Genomic DNA, 16,399 nt, shown 5'->3' on the forward strand with positions numbered 1-16,399 from the left:
GTTCACAAACTTTCTAGCACCACTGTAAAGTTATCCCCATCTTTGAGCACATCTACAAGAAGTGCTGTCACAGGAATCAACATCCATCATAAAGGGCCCTCTTTATCCAGGTCATGCTCTCTATTCGCTGCTGCCTTCAGGAAGGAGGTACAGGAGCCTCAGGACCCACATCATCAGGTTCAAGAACAGTTATTACCCCTCGGGCTCTTGAACCGGGAGGGATAACTTCACCAAACTTCACTCACCTTGACACTGAACTTTTCCTGCAACCTATGGACTCACTTCCAAAGATGCTTTATCTCATGTTGTTGATATCTATTGCTTAATTATTTTATATTATTATTTTGTTTGTTTTTCTTTCTTTTCGTACTTGCACAGTTTGGTGTCTTTTGCACATTGGTTGTGCAACTTGTGTGCGGTTTTTCATTGATTCTATTGTGTATCTTAGTGTTTACTGTGAGTGCCCATAGGAATGCCTGTAAGGGTAGTGTATGGTGACATATACGTGCTTTCATCATAAATTTACTCTGAGCTTTCAAATTGTTCAATTACTTCCTGAAATTATTCAATTAATGTTGCCAAACTAAAAGACGAAGAGCTGATGCTTGTTTACACTCAGCATTGTTAGAGCAATTTAAGCAGTTGAAGACAGAATGGTCAGGGAGTGGAATGGGAAACAGACGATGGCTATCTATTACCTCTGTCATGACATCTCTCACTCTTCTTTGCTCCATGCAAGATAGACCCAGCCTATCCAAGTTCTCCTAGCTCAGGTCCTAATCGTCAACAGCTTGGGTGCATTGTAGCCCTAAAGACATAATACTGATTTTTTGAAAAATCAGGTAATCACCTACTTCTCTTTCTCGTTAGATGTGACTGTACTTTTCAGTTTGAGTATGTTTCTTTTTGCACTTCTGTCTCTGACTTCTGGTTTTTAAAGTAATTGTTACCTTCACCACTGTGGTCCGCACCCTAATAAAGATTTCTTCTGCTCTCTGCACCCTCTCTACCTTCTGCAGCTTAACACCATTATTTTGTCATTATCCAGTCTTATTCAAAATAGTCCTAATTCAAATGAAGCCACCACAATGTTTCCCTCTTTTCCTAGTAATGATGTCAGATGTTGAAAACCGTTGCTCTCACTGTTACCTTTGAGCCACGCATTACTATCTGTGGACCTGTTTTTCCTTTTCCATCTTTGTCATTGGTTCACACATAGACCAAGACAATTGGACCTTCTCCAGTCCAGAGCCCTGTGCAGGCAATACAACTGAATGGGATTCATATTCAGTGTTGCCAAGAACAGTATCTACCCCCCAGCTCTAATTTTGCTGTTAACGATGTATTCTTTTTCACTTCTTTAACTTAAGTAACTTTGAACCATGGTCAGTTCACTTATCCAATCTCTATTCTTTACGTTCATAGGCATAGGCTTCAGGAAATGTACATCTTTCAGCTGATAATCTTGCTGGATTCCCACACCTACCTTGCTAACTGCCAAATGAACTGAATACTGGAACACACTGCTCTCAGTCACACTGCTAGATGATAGCATGAACACTTACCAAATACCTTCTGGAAATTCAAATAGATTGCATCCACTGTTCTCACTGTACCCACATCATTTGTTACATTTGCAGAAAACTGAAGTAACTTTTTTTATATCTGATTCCACTTTCACAAGTCCTTGCTGGCTTTGCAATTATCTTACAGTTTTCTAATTGTTCTGCCATTACCTTCTCAATGACCGATGTATCAATTTTCTACCATTGCAACTGTAGCCCACCTTTCTTCTACAATAGTCTCTTCATGTGTTTTTGTGGCCATTTTTTCATATTTCACCCTCTAAATCTCTGAGCACATCCAACACTCTTTTCCACCGAGCATTGCCCCTTTGACTCCAAGACCATCAGTGCCTCAAATTTAACATCCTGTTAGGTATTCAAATTATTCACAACATCATTGAACCCTATTAGTGTGCTTTTCAGTTGCCAAACGCTCCAAGGTCAATGTTGTTCTAATTCTGATGTGTTTGCAGTCTCTACGCTCTTTGTCCTGTCACTGAAAGATATACCTTTAGCCCTCACGGTTCTGTCATCTGGAATTCCCTCTTTCTACAAGGTTCTCATCGCTCGTCTTCTGAGCAAATCTTTAATGGCTCATCCCAGTATCTATTTCTGTATGACTGGACTTCTGTAACTGTAAGATCATATACCAGGGACCCTGATACACTGTTGTACTGGACACTGCTGTGAGTCCATAGTTTGATAGAAATATATTTTGTTGCTGGCTTTACCTGTTATTTCCTGACATAAATAATGATACCAAAGAATCTACAAATACTACAGGCATATATTCTTGTTTAAGGCTCATACAGTTTCAAGATACAAGAAGCTTGAATCACTCTTTATGCTGCAATTTTCTACATTAGTCCCACCACTACATCTAAGAAGAATTTCTTTTGGATGAAATGTCTTGGGACATTAAGATATATGACAAGTACCATTACAAAGTTTCTTTCTTTATCTGCAGTGTACAGGTTAGAATAAGAGTAAACACTTCACTGCCCAGCGAGGTAATTTGTCATAAGCTCTCAAACACTTCAGTGATTACTCTGGGAGATCACAGGCAGAGGAAGCTTCTAGTTTTGAAGTCAAATCCAGCCTGAACAAGGCACAAGATCTCTGCCCCAACCCAATCCCCTTCAAAAGGATATTCCTAATGATTGAATTTCCATTTTCCAAGCCAATGATATTGTGATACAGTATCTTATGGATTCATCCATCAACTAAATAAAAGTACCATTTGGTACAGCTCAAGAAAATAGATACATCTATAAATTTGCCAATGACACAGCTATTGTTGGCTAAGTCTCAGACAGTGATGAGGAAATGTACGGGAGCGAGGTAGATCTGCTGGTGACGCAACTATAACCTTGCACTGAACATCAGTAAGACCAAGGAATTGATAGTGGACTTCAGGAAGGGGAATTCAAGTGAACACACACCAGTCCTCATTGAGGGAGCAGCAGTGGAAAGAGTGAGCAGTTTCAAATTCCTTGGTGCCAACCTCTCTGGCTTATGTTACAGTGAGTTAATCTCAGCCAACCTGACATTGAAAAGAGGTGCTATTATCCTGGAGTAATTTATCTCAATTACTCCAGGATAAGGAAAAACAAAAAAAAAAGTTAAGAATCTTGCTTTGATTGCCATCCTGTGACAATGATGGTATGCAGGTTGGGTGAGAACAGACTGAAATTATGAATCCACACCCTTTAAAATCTCGAAGTAAGATTGGCCATCTAAAGAGAGCCAATGCCCACCTGAGAAGAGAAACCGTGGAAAGTAATAGCTGCTGATAGCACCAAGATTTCCTGTCATTAGTTTATCAAACAGTTGATTTAGGTATTTGTTGTTCCTTTCTGTGCATGTGGCACATCGGGTGCCGACCTTGCCGTTACTTTAGCACTTCTCTGTTTTTTTTATGAGGCCAAATTGCTAACTTGATGCTCAGCCCAGCACAGATGGAAAGCATGCAAGGAGCTGGCCGGATTTGAACGTGGGACTATTCATCTCAAAGTCCAGTGCTGATGCCATTGCACCACTGGCCAGCCAATTTAAGTATTGAGAAAAGAATATTGATTTCTAACTTCAGATATCAATCGCAAAACTTCTTTCTTGTTTCTGTTTAAGAGTGCTGCTGTATAATATTTCCAAGCGTATCGATGATAACGAGATTAAGACGATCAGTTTTCTATTGAGTATACCCAAGGGAAAGTGCCAGAGCATCAAGGTAAGTAGAAGTGAGTTGGGGTGGTTACACTGGGAAAGGAATAAACTTACGAAAACAGGGTTCCTCATGATTGTTCCACTATTTAAAACAATCCTGTCTATTCTGCACCAGTCCCCCATAATCCCCAATTACCTGACCTATTGAAAAATGATCTACTTCTTCTCTAAATGCTCTTAATGATCTGGCTTCCAAATCCCCCTGGATGGAGAATTCCACAAGTTCACAATCCCTATGAACCTCAGCTTTCAATGATCAGCCCTGAAATTTGTAACTACTGTACCTCCCTTCACTGGAGACTCTCCCACCAGTGGAAACCCTTATTATGTCATGGTCCAGTCCGTGAAGTCCACATTCCGGTTCATGGTCCGGTCCGTGGACTCAGGACTCTTGGTCTTCCAGCTGTCTCTCGTTTGGTTGAGTTAATCATAGGCACCTGATTCCCATCTTGGGGCTTGGAATATAAGTGGCCTTGGGGTTGAATGTGAGCTGCTGGTTGGTCTTGTCAGTTCCCCTTAGAGCAACCTGCTGATGGAAGGCTAGTGGAACCATTTGTGATCTCTAGGCCTGGTTGGAGGACCACTGCTTCATGGAGCCTTGTTGTCACTCATTGGAGCAGTCATTGTGGTATGGATTTGGCTGTTTCTGTAGCCAGCCAGGGTTGCTGGCTGCCCCAAGACTCAGAGCCGCCCTGGATTGAGCTCCTTTCCTGTTCTTGCCCCTGCTGGGTAAGCCAGGCTATAATTGCTGTTACCTTGTGGTTGGTTCTGTCCCTCCCTGTCCTTGCCTCCATGGGGTGAAGTTTTGCGTCCTGCCCAGGAGATCTGCGTCCTGCCCAGGAGAAGCTCCAAGAACCCAAGCCTCGAGGATCCCAAGCCAAGCTCCAAGAACCCAAGCCTCGAGGATCCCAAGCCAAGCTCCAAGAACCCAAGCCTCGAGGATCCCAAGCCAAGCTCAAGACACAAGACCCCAGCCCGCAGTCAAGCTCAAGGCCCAAGTCCCCTGCCCCAAGAGCAAAGACCCCAGCCGGTCTCCAAGCTCAGGCCTCCAGACCCCAGCCACATCCTGTCCTGAAGCCATGTCATGTTCTTGCCTGGTTCTGGGGTCCGAGCCCGAGGCAAGAACCAGGTTCTGGGCCCTTGTCCAGTCTCGAGCTCAGAGTTGAAGCCTTCTCTCCTAGTCCATGGTTTCTAGTCCTGGTCCCGCTTTCCCTAGCCCAAGTCTGCGTTCTTGTCCCTGCTCCTTGCCTGTATCCTGTCACGTCCCTACTCTAGTCAAGTCAAGTCCCGTTCCTGGTACTTCAGTGTCTGTGTCTCACATTTGGGTCTGTTCCCAGCACCCCATTGTGACACATTATGCCCTTCAGGATCTTAAATTTTTTAATAAGATCACCCTCATTCTTCTAATCTCCAGAGACTGTCAAACTAATTTGAATAGCTGACTGCAAGGGGGATGTGTTGCATTTGTGCAGTGTTGTCTGTGCTTCAAATTGTGTTAATCCCCATCATTAAGAAGTAGATTTTTTTTTTGTTTTAGTTTCAGAGACACAGCTCAGTAACAGGCCCTTCTGGCCTGACAAGCCCATGCTACCCAATGACACCCATGTGACCAATTCACTTACGAACCCGTACATCTTTGGAATGCGGGAGGAAACCCACACGGTCACACGGAGAATGTACAAATTCCCTACTGGCAGATGCAGAATTGAACGCAGGTTGCTGGTGTTGTATCAGCATTATGCTAACCACTAAATTACATGCTGCTGCCCAAAAAAAAAAAAAAAATCAATTTTTTGATAGAATGTGAGGCATTACTTTACTGGCTCGTTGAAGGTGGTGTGTAACTGATTAGTACAAACAGAAGGAACTTGAATGTAATGTCAACTCATCTCAACCAATATAACAATACTGCATCATTACCTTTATTTAGGCCAGATTTCCAAGCAGGGCCACAGCAGGAGACCAGCAGAGCAAAGTTTGTGGCAGAACATGATCAGACTCATCTGTGCCATCTTCATTTGGTGAAATGGCTTAGTTTTTGGGTTGATATTCAGATGAAGAATTGATGGTAATTTGGTGTCTCTGAACCAATGATTTTTGGGATAGGACAGACAAACATTGGATTAAAAAAAAGATCTCAGCTATTAGAAGTAGTCTAATGATTTAAGGGTCAAGATGAATGGCCTTGGCCCGAAACATCAACTGTGTGCTCCTTTCCACCAATTCTGCCTGACCTGCTGAGTTGCTCCAGCATTTTATTGGTGTTACTCTGAATCTCCAACACCTACAGAATCTCTTGTGTTTATTATTAGAAGTGCTCTTGTTTTGTTCCATTTTAGAATTTTATGGATATTTGCACTGAAATGGAAAAAGAAGGAAACATTTCACCGAATAACCTCACGTGTTTGCGGAATGCCCTGGAGAAAATTCGAAGAATAGACCTAGTAAAGCAAGTGGAAATTTACCAGAATGAGGCAACAGGTAAGCCTGAAGGTCTGCAAGCAACATATCACCCGGTGTTTGCTTTTGCTTTAGTACGTTGTTCAGAATAGGACCTGAACAAGAGTGTGGGTGGCAGGGGGGGGCGTGGACGAGAATCAACTGGTCTCTTTAATAATGACTAATGTAAGTCCATTCCAAAAGTTGACAAGCACCATGTTCCTCCTAAAACATAGAAAAAAACATAGAAAACCTACAGCACAATACAGGCCCTTCGGCCCACAAAGTTGTGCTGAACATGTCTCTACCTTAGAAATTACTAGGCTTACCCATACCCCTCTATTTTTCTAAGCTCCATGTACCTATCCAAAAGTCTCTTAAAGACCCTATCGTATCCGCCTCCACCACTGTTGCCGGCAGCCCATTCCACGCACTCACCACTCTCTGTGTGTATAAAAAAAACACAACAACTACTTACCCCTGACATCTCCTCTGTACCTACTCCCCAGCACCTTAAACCTGTGTCCTCTTGTGGCAAACATTTCAGCCCTGGGAAAAAAACCTCTGACTATCCACACGATCAATGCCTCTCATCTTATACACCTCTATCAGGTCACCTCTCATCCTCCTGAGTTACCATTTTACTTATTTGTGAAGTGTGTCTCCCATGCATAATGAATCCACTTGTCCCATACTGCTGGTACAAATGGAAAACAAAATTCACACAACTTTGATCCTGGTCTTGGATAGAAATGTAATTGTTAGAAGAGCCAGTGATTCATACAGCACAGAAGTAAGCCTTTCAGCCCACTATAACCCATGCTCAGCATCAAGTACACATTGAACTAATCTTATTTGCCATCTTACCCTGGATCCCTTGGATTTACAGCCTTCTAAGTCTTGGCAATTCAAGTGCTCATTTATATACAGTGGATTCCAGTTAATTGGGACCAGTACATTTTGTCCCAATTAAGCGGCTGTCCCAATTAGCCAGCTTCATAGAAATAGTTAAAAGGCAGTTTCTCAGATGCTCAAACCACCCTGTCTGGCACCAACAATCATTCTATGTTCGAAGTCACTTAGATCACATTTCTTCCCCGTTTTGATATTTAGTCTGAACAACCTCTGAACCTCTTGACCATGTCTGCATGCTTCTATGCATTGAGTTGCTGCCACGTGATTGGCTGATTAGATATTTACATTAACAAGCAGGTACACTGGTGTACCTAATAAAGTGGCCACTGAGTGTATGTTCTCCATAAACATGGTAATTGCAAAATATGCCAAATCTGCATTGCAATGTGTACAGGCTTGATCAGGAAGTTTAACCATGATGCCTGATTATATGGCATTCAACACATTTTATTTGTCCATATGACCTTTATGAATGATACTGAATTTACGTTTGAAAATGTTGGGACCCTAGCTGTGGAGATTTTTAGTTGTGGTTTAGCCTCAGCAGCTGTCTCTCAACATCTACGAGAATAAGAAAGTTACTAATAAGCAGGTTGAAACCCGGTTAGCAAAAAAAAGTCCTGTGATCCACAGTTTCAGGTGCCATTGTATACACAATGTAACTACTTTAATTCTGAATACAAAAATGATAAGATGAAATGAGAACACACCATTAATTAAATTATTACTTATTTTACTTTGAGATGCACTTCCACTTCAAGAAAGCAGGAAGCAAGGATTGCAAAGCTCCGTCCATCAGTTGGACACGAGATGTCCTGATCAGGTTGATGCTAAGTCAGTTACTGCAGGAACCATCAATCACCAAGAATGTCAGCAAGCCTCGTCCAATGTAAGAGCTTAAAAATTCCTCTACATTCACTTGACAGTGTGCTAAACTGGGTACTGTCTTTTTCACTTTTTACCCTTTCCTTCTGCTATGGAGAGAAGATCTTACACTGGACTGCAAACAATCTGATCAGGAAAAAAAATAATTTGTTATGACCAACAAAGCTTTATATGTTGCAACAGTCCATTATAGATACAGTAAGCCTCTGGTAGAGATTCTCTACAGTATATCATGTATTTAATCTCCTTTCCAGTTTGAATTGCACTATGTCTAAACAGGGAGCAAATTCAGAAATCAGAGGAGCATAGGGACTTGGGAGTCCTAATGCAGGATTCCCTAAAGATTAACTTTCAGGCTGAATCAATGGCAAGGAAGGCAAATGCAATATTAGCATTCATTTCGAGAGGACTAGTTTATTAAAGCAAAGATGTAATGCTGGGGCTTTATATTGGTCACACTGCATTTGGAGTATTGTGAGGAGATTTGGGCTCCTTATCTGAGAAAGGATGAGATAGCATTGAAGAGGGTCCAGAGGATGTTCATGAAAAATTATCCTGGGAATGAAAGGGTTAACACATGAGTGTTTCACTACTCTAGGCCTGTACTTGTTGGAGTTTAGAAGAATGAGAGATGGTCTCATTTCAACTTATTGAATATTGAAAGTCCTAGATTGAGTGGATGTGGAGAGGATGTTTCCTATAGTGGGGGAGGTCTAGAACTTCCTCAGAAGTTCTAGCACAGCCTTAGAATAGAAGGGCATGCCTTTAGAATAGAGATGAAGAGGAAATTCTTTAGCCAAAGGGTGGTAAATCTGTTGAATTCATTGCCACAGATGGCTGTAGAGGCATTGGGTATACTTAAAATGGAGGTAGATAGGTTCTTGATTAGTAAGCACATCAAAGATTACAGGGAAGAAGGCAGGAGAATGGGATTGAGAAAGACAATAAATCAGCCATGATGGAATTGTGGAGTAGACCTGACGGGGCAAACTGCCTAATTCTGCTGCAATGTCTGATGGTCTTGTTCAATTTGGTGGTGGCCAGAGAAAAGAAAAGCAGGAGCAACCTAATTTAGTTAATCGCAACAAAATCAGTCTGCTTTCATTCATCAGCAAGGAGATCATCAACAGTATTAGAAAGTGTTTTTTCATACATACATGAAGCAACATACTTTCTATGAATCTTGGTACTCATATTACTGGGAGTGTTGATAAATACAGCCCATACCTCCAACGTCCTCTGCTGTGGTGTCTGGTGAATCATGTTTGATATGAAATGTATTGTTATGCTGGCAAGTAGTGAATACCAGTAGCCGGTTTTCAGTCCAATAGCTGAAATACACTCAGTGACCACTTTATGTGGTACAGGAATGGAACCTGGTGTGGTCTTCTGCCGCTGTAGCCCATCCAATTCAAGGTTGGACATGTTATGTATTCAGGGATGCTCTTCTGCACACCACTGTTGTAATGTGTTTGCTTGTTTGAGTTACTGTCACCTTCCTGTCAGCTTGAACCAGTCCAGCCTTTCTTCTCTCATGAATGAGGTCTTCCTGCACACAGAACTGCCGCATGCAAGCTGTCTTTTGTTCTTCACACCAATTACTGTAAAATCTAGAGATTGTTTTGCATGAAAATCCCAGGAGATCAGCAATTTGTAAGATACTCAAACCATTCCATCTAGTACCAACAATTGTTCCATGGTCAAAGTCACTTAGATCTCATTTCTTCCCCATTTTGATGTTTGGTCCAAACAACAAATGAACCTCTTGACCATGTCTGCATGGTTTTATGTATTATTAAGTTGCTGCCACATGATTGGCTGAATAAATATTTGCATTCACAGGCGGGTGTACAGGTCTACCAAACAAAATGGCTACTGAGTGTACACTTATATCCATGAAGGAGGTAACCATGGTGTGTCACTGCAGTAGTCTGTGACCTCTCTCGCTTAAATAATGAGGACTTAGCGTGTTTGTTTGTGGGATCTGGACATGGAAAGCAAAGCCAGCATTTATTGCCCATCCCTAATTGCGCTTGAGAAGGTGCTGGTGAACTGCTTTCCTGAATCACTGCAGTCCTTGTGAAGATTCTCCCACAGTGCTGTTGGGAAGGGGTTTCAGGATTACAATCCTGTAATGATGAAGGACCAGTGGTACATTCTCGTGTGCTTGAAGGCGAATCTGCAGGTGCTAGTGTTCCCTTGCACCTGCTGCCTTTGTCCTTCATTGCGATAAAGATCTTGTGCTTGTAAGATGGTGTTGGAATGGAGTGTATTTTGTAGGCTGTACACACTACAGCTACTTTTCAGTTGGGGAGGGAATGAGTCTTGGGTGATTGGCAGGGTGCTCATCACTGGTCTTTCAGTAACACAATCAACGTCCGGCTCATTCTATTAAAGTTTTGATAGCCTCAATGTTCTGGCCAGAGGAAGGGTTCTGCACATCATGAGTTTTGAATAGGAGGGCTCCCATCAATTTGTACATTTCAGGATTAACACACACAGGATGCAGGAGGAACTCAGCAGGTCAAGCAGCATCTACGGAGATGAATAAACAGTCGGCATTTTGGCTGAATCCCTTCATCACGACCGGAAAGGAAAGTACAAGAAGCCAGAATAAGAAAGTGGGGAGAGGGGGAAAGAGTACAAGCTGGCAGGTGATATTTGAAGCTAGGTGAGTGGGAATGAAGTGAGGAGTTGGGCGGTGACGGGTGGTAAAGGTAAAGGGCTGAAAGGAATCTAATAGGAGAGGAAAGTGGACCTTGGGAAGAAGATGCTGCTTGACCTGCTGAGTTCCTCCAGCATTTTGTGTGTGTGTGTGTGTTGCTGTGGATTTCCAGCATTGCAGAATCTCTTGTGTTCACATTTCAGGCTGAAAAGAGAGAAGCCATAATTGGGAAAAAATGAATTAGGATGACAATTACACACATCTCCTGAGGCAGCAGAGTTTTCACAAACCTGCTCCCCACCCCACGCGCAGTTAAAATCAGAATCAGGTGTAAATCACCGACATATGTTGCAAAATTTGTTGTTTTGCAGCAGTAGTACAACGCAATACATTAGAAACTATAAATAAGAAATATGTCAAAATAAATTAAATAGGTAGTGCAGAAAGAGCAAAAAATAATGAGGTAGTACTCATGGGTTGGTTCATTGCCCATTCAGATACTGTATCTGATGGTGAAAGGGAGGAAGCTTTTCCTAAAATGTTGAGTGTGTGTCTTCATCACCCACATCAGTAAATAAATCTACTGATTTAAATTTACAGATCTGCATCAGTAATTAAATAGCACTAGAGAAATCAATAGAGTTAAAGATGGACAAATTGCAGAGCCTGATAATCTGCATCCAGGACCACTAGAGAAAGTGGCTTTGGAAATACGAGGGGTGATTGATAAGCTTGTGGCTCAAGGTACAAGGAGTCAATTTTTGAAAACCTAGCACATTTATTTTTCGACATAGTCCCCTCCTTAGTCCAGCGGTCGTGCAGCATATGGATCTTGGACCTCCAGAAAGTGTCCACAGCAGGGGTGATTGATAAGTTCATGGCCTAAGGTAAAAGGAGATGAGTTATATGGCTCTTGTTACATTCAGTTCAACTCTGAGTGATTAATGCAGGAAGTTTGAACTTAATAACTCATCTCCTTCTACCTTAGGCCACGAAGTTATCAATCACGCCTCGTAGTGGCTGCACTGGCAGATTCTCTATATTCTGAAGCAGTTGCTACAGGCTGATGCATAGCAAGTATAAACCTGTTTTTAAAAAGAAATAACAGGGCATTTGGTAAGGTTCCATAAGAGGAGTAAGTCAGAGCACATGGGATGAGGTAATACTTTGGTATGGATTGACAACGGCAGGAGACAGAAAGACTTAAAAGAACAAGTCTTTCTGGGTGGCAGGCAGTGACTAGTCAGGTGCTGCAGGGATCAGTGCTTGAGCCACAGCAGTATTGGTCTTCCTATCTAAGAAAGAAAACACTTACCATGAAAGGAATGCAGCGGAGATTAACCAGGTTGATTTACGGAAGGGCTGGTAGTCACATGTGGTGAGATGTCAAAAGCCCCGAAGTAAAATTTATTACATACATGTTACCACATAAAATCGAGATTCTTTTACTGTGGGCATACTTAGCAAGTGTGTAAAACTTTTCTTTCTTTTTCAATCTTTTTATTAATTTCAAAATATAGAAACAAAACATAGCAATAATACAAATAATATGAGATGTATTGTTACATTTAAAAAAAAGAGTAATTGCAAAACCAAATAGTGGAAATTACCAAAACTCCCATACATGTAGAACTGATCACGGATAATATAAAGCGAAAAAAAGGAAAAAGACAAAAAAAAGAAAAAAAAAACCCATCCCAAAAGAAAAAAAAACTAAACTAAAAGACTTGGGCAAAACTAACAACTTAAAAATGGAAAAGAAGAAAACCTCAGCATCGACGCCTCCACTCCCCTCCCACAACAGTACAGAGAAATAAAACCAGTTTGGAAATGATCAAATTACATCAAATGAAAATGCTGAATAAATGGCCTCCAAATTTTTTCAAACTTAATAGAAGGGTCATAAACTGCACTTCTAATTTTCTCCAAATTCAGACACACCATAGTTTGTGAAAACCAATGAAATACTGTAGGAGGGTTGATCTCTTTCCAATTCAACAAGATGGACCTTCTAGCTATTAAAGTAAGAAATGCAATCATCCTTCGTGATGAAGAGGTTAAATTATTTGAGTCTATCATTGGTAATCCAAAGATAGCAGTAATTGGATGAGGTTGTAAGTCTAGATTTAGGACCGTTGAAATAATATCAAAAATATCTTTCCAATATTTCTCCAACAAGGGACATGACCAAAACATGTGAGTTAAAGAAGCAATCTCAGACTGGCATCTGTCACATATTGGATTAATATAAGAGTAATAACGAGATAGTTTATCTTTGGACATATGAGCCCTGTGAACTACTTTAAACTGTATCAACCTATGCTTAGCACATACAGAGGATGAATTCACCAACTGAAGAATTTTTTCCCATTTTTCAGTCGGTATATTAATCTCAAGTTCTCTTTCCCAGTCAGCTTTAATTTTATTAGAGGCATCAGGACATAAATTCATAATTATATTATATACAATTGCTATTACACCTTTCTGAGAAAGATTTAAGTCTAAGATTTTTTCCAAAGTGTCCATTGGATATGGGTGTGGAAAATTAGGAGAGACAGTAATTAAAAAGTTTCTAATCTGTAAATATCTAAAAAAGTGAGATCTGGGTAAGTTATATTTATTAGAAAGTTGATCAAAAGACATAAAACAGTTATCCAAAAATAAATCGCGAAAAGATATTATACCTTTGGTTTTCCAATCAAAGTAAGCTTGATCCATCATGGAAGGTTAAAAAAGAAAATTTGATATAATGGGACTTGCTAGAGTGAATTGATTAAACCCAAAAAATCTTCGGAATTGAAACCATATAGGTAAAGTACGTTTAACTATTGGGTTATTCATTTGTTTATATGATTTAAAAGAAGTAAAAGGAAGTAAAGTTCCTAAAACCAAACCCAAGGAAAACCCTTGTAATGAATTAGATTCAAGATTTACCCAATGAGGATTCAAAGATGCGTCCAAATCTTGTAGCCAAAATTTTAAATATCAAATATTAATTGCCCAATAATAGAATCTAAAATTTGGGAGGGCAAGTCCCCCCTCCTTCTTGGATTTCTGTAAATATCTTTTACCTAACCTAGGATTTTTATTCTGCCAAATATATGAGAAAATTTTTGAATCCATGTTATCAAAAAAAGATTTTGGGATAAAAATTGGAACCGATTGAAATATATACAAAAATTTAGGCAAAATGATCATCTTAATAGCGTTAATCCAACCAATCAAAGACAAAGAGATTGGGGACCATTTGGTAAATAAAAGTTTAATCTGATCAATTAAAGGTAAAAAATTAGCTTTAAATAAATCTTTATATTTTTTGGTAATTGTTATCCCTAAGTATATAAATGAATCAGTAACCAGTTTAAATGGTAAACGTCCATAAATAGGTACATGCTTATTTAAAGGGAATAATTCACTCTTACTAAGATTCAATTTGTAACCAGAAAAGTTACTAAATTGAGCTAACAGATCTAAGATAGCAGGAATTGACTTCTCCGGGTTAGAGATATATAACAACAAATCATCTGCATATAATGATAGTTTATGTATTTCATTTCCACGGGTAATACCAACAATATTTGGCGAGTTACGGATAGCAATTGCTAAAGGTTCAAGAGCAATATTAAATAGTGAAGGACTAAGAGGGCAACCTTGCCTAGTACCACGAAAAAGACGAAAAAACGGAGGTCTATAATTATTTGTACAGACCGAGGCTACCGGGGAGTAATATAACAATTTAATCCAAGATATAAATGTCAAATTAAAATTAAATTTCTCAAGAACATTAAATAAATAAGGCCATTCAACTCTGTCAAAGGCTTTCTCAGCATCTAATGAGATAATACATTCCGGGGTAGTAAGTGAGGGGGTATAAACAATATTCATTAACCTCCTAATATTAAAAGATGAATAGCGATTTTTGATGAATCCGGTTTGATCCATGGAAATAATTTGAGGTAACACCTTCTCCAGTCTAGTAGCTAGAATTTTTGAAAAAATTTTTGAATCTACATTCAGAAGAGAAATCGGTCTATAGGATGCACAATCCGTAGGATCTTTATTCTTTTTAAGAATTAAGGAAATAGAGGCTTCATAAAACGATTGTGGTAATTTACCTAAACTAATTGCATCCTTAAATATTCTAGACAACTTAGAAGAAAGAATGGAGGAAAAAAATTTTAAAAATTCCACTGTAAACCCATCGGGACCGGGTGCTTTACCGGAATTTAATGATGAGATTGCAGTTATTATTTCTTCCTCTGAAATGGATGTTTCTAATGATAGGCAATCTTCGGGAGATAGTTTCGGAAAACTCAATTTACTTAAAAAATCATGCATAAAATTAGAATCATGAGGAAAATCAGAATGATATAAAGAGGTATAAAATTCTTGAAAGGTTTGGTTTATCCCAACATGATCAACTGTGAAAGTATCATCCTGTTTGCGGATCTTAGTAATTTGACGTTTAACCGAATCAAATTTCAATTGGTTAGCCAGTAATTTACCCGATTTATCACTATGAATATAAAAATCACTTCTAGTTCTCATTAATTGATTTTCGATCAAGGATGTTAATAATAAGCTATGTTCCAATTGGAGTTCAACTCTGTGTTTGTACAGCTCCTTGCTAGGAGAAATAGCATATTTTTTTATCAACTTCTTTAATTTTATCAACCAGTAGAAGTATTTCATTGTTAATACGTCTTTTCAAACCGGCTGAATAGGAAATAATCTGACCACGGATATAAGCTTTAAAGGCGTCCCAAACAGTTCCGTTGGAAACTTCATCCGTAGTATTAGTTGAAAAGAAGAAATCAATCTGCTCCTTTATAAATTTGACAAAGTCCTGATCTTGAAGCAAAATAGGGTTAAATCGCCATTGTCTGGTAGTACAAAAGGTATCCATTAACTTGATGGAAAGTTTCAATGGAGCATGATCTGAAATAGCAATAATGTCATAATTACAATCAACTACATATGGAATCAAACGAGAGTCAATCAGGAAATAATCAATTCGAGAAAAAGAACGGTGAACATGTGAAAAAAAGGAGAATTCCTTATCATTTGGATGTAGAAATCTCCAAATTTCTGAAATCCCAGCATCCAACATAAAAGAGTTGATAATAGTAGCCGACTTATTCGGTAAAGCCGGACTACTTGTGGATCTATCCAACATGGGATTCAAACATAAATTAAAATCACCGCCCATTATCAACATATACTCATTTAAATTAGGAAGGGAAGTAAGTAAATGTTTAAAGAATTCAGGATAATCCACATTCGGAGCGTAAACATTAACCATAGCGACCTTTTTATTAAAAAGTACCCCCGTAATTAACAGAAATCTGCCATTAGGATCTGAAATGATGTCTTGATGAATGAATGTAATTGACGGATCAATAAAAATTGAAACGCCTTTAATTTTGGCTTGAGCATTTGAATGTTATTGTTTTCTTTTCCAAAACTTAAAGAAGCGTTGACTGTCCTCTTTCCTTACATGAGTCTCTTGAGCAAAGATAATATGAGCATTTAGTCTTTGGAATATTTTGAAAATCTTTTTCCGTTTTATTGGATGGTTTAAACCATTTGTATTCCAAGAGACAAAATTAATAGAATGAGCCATAACTAAAAATTAACCCTTTGGTGAGTAAGGGGTTAACCATAATGTGAGCTCATGAAATCGGAAGAGGAATACATGATTAGAGAG

General features: G+C 39.4%; 1 protein-coding gene across 2 annotated transcripts in view; it reads left to right on the forward strand.

Annotated features, from left to right (window-relative positions):
• LOC140199327 (caspase-8-like) overlaps positions 1-16,399 on the forward strand; it is a 60,884-nt gene that overhangs the window by 20,693 nt on the left and 23,792 nt on the right. For both annotated transcript variants that reach the window (XM_072261177.1, XM_072261178.1), the window contains exons 3-5: positions 3,693-3,792; positions 6,128-6,269; positions 7,886-8,031. In XM_072261177.1, the coding sequence (XP_072117278.1) occupies positions 3,693-3,792; positions 6,128-6,269; positions 7,886-8,031 (388 nt within the window). The remainder of the gene's footprint in view (positions 1-3,692; positions 3,793-6,127; positions 6,270-7,885; positions 8,032-16,399) is intronic.

The sequence above is a fragment of the Mobula birostris genome, chromosome 6 (assembly GCF_030028105.1).
Source record: "Mobula birostris isolate sMobBir1 chromosome 6, sMobBir1.hap1, whole genome shotgun sequence".
Classification (NCBI taxonomy): domain Eukaryota; kingdom Metazoa; phylum Chordata; class Chondrichthyes; order Myliobatiformes; family Myliobatidae; genus Mobula; species Mobula birostris.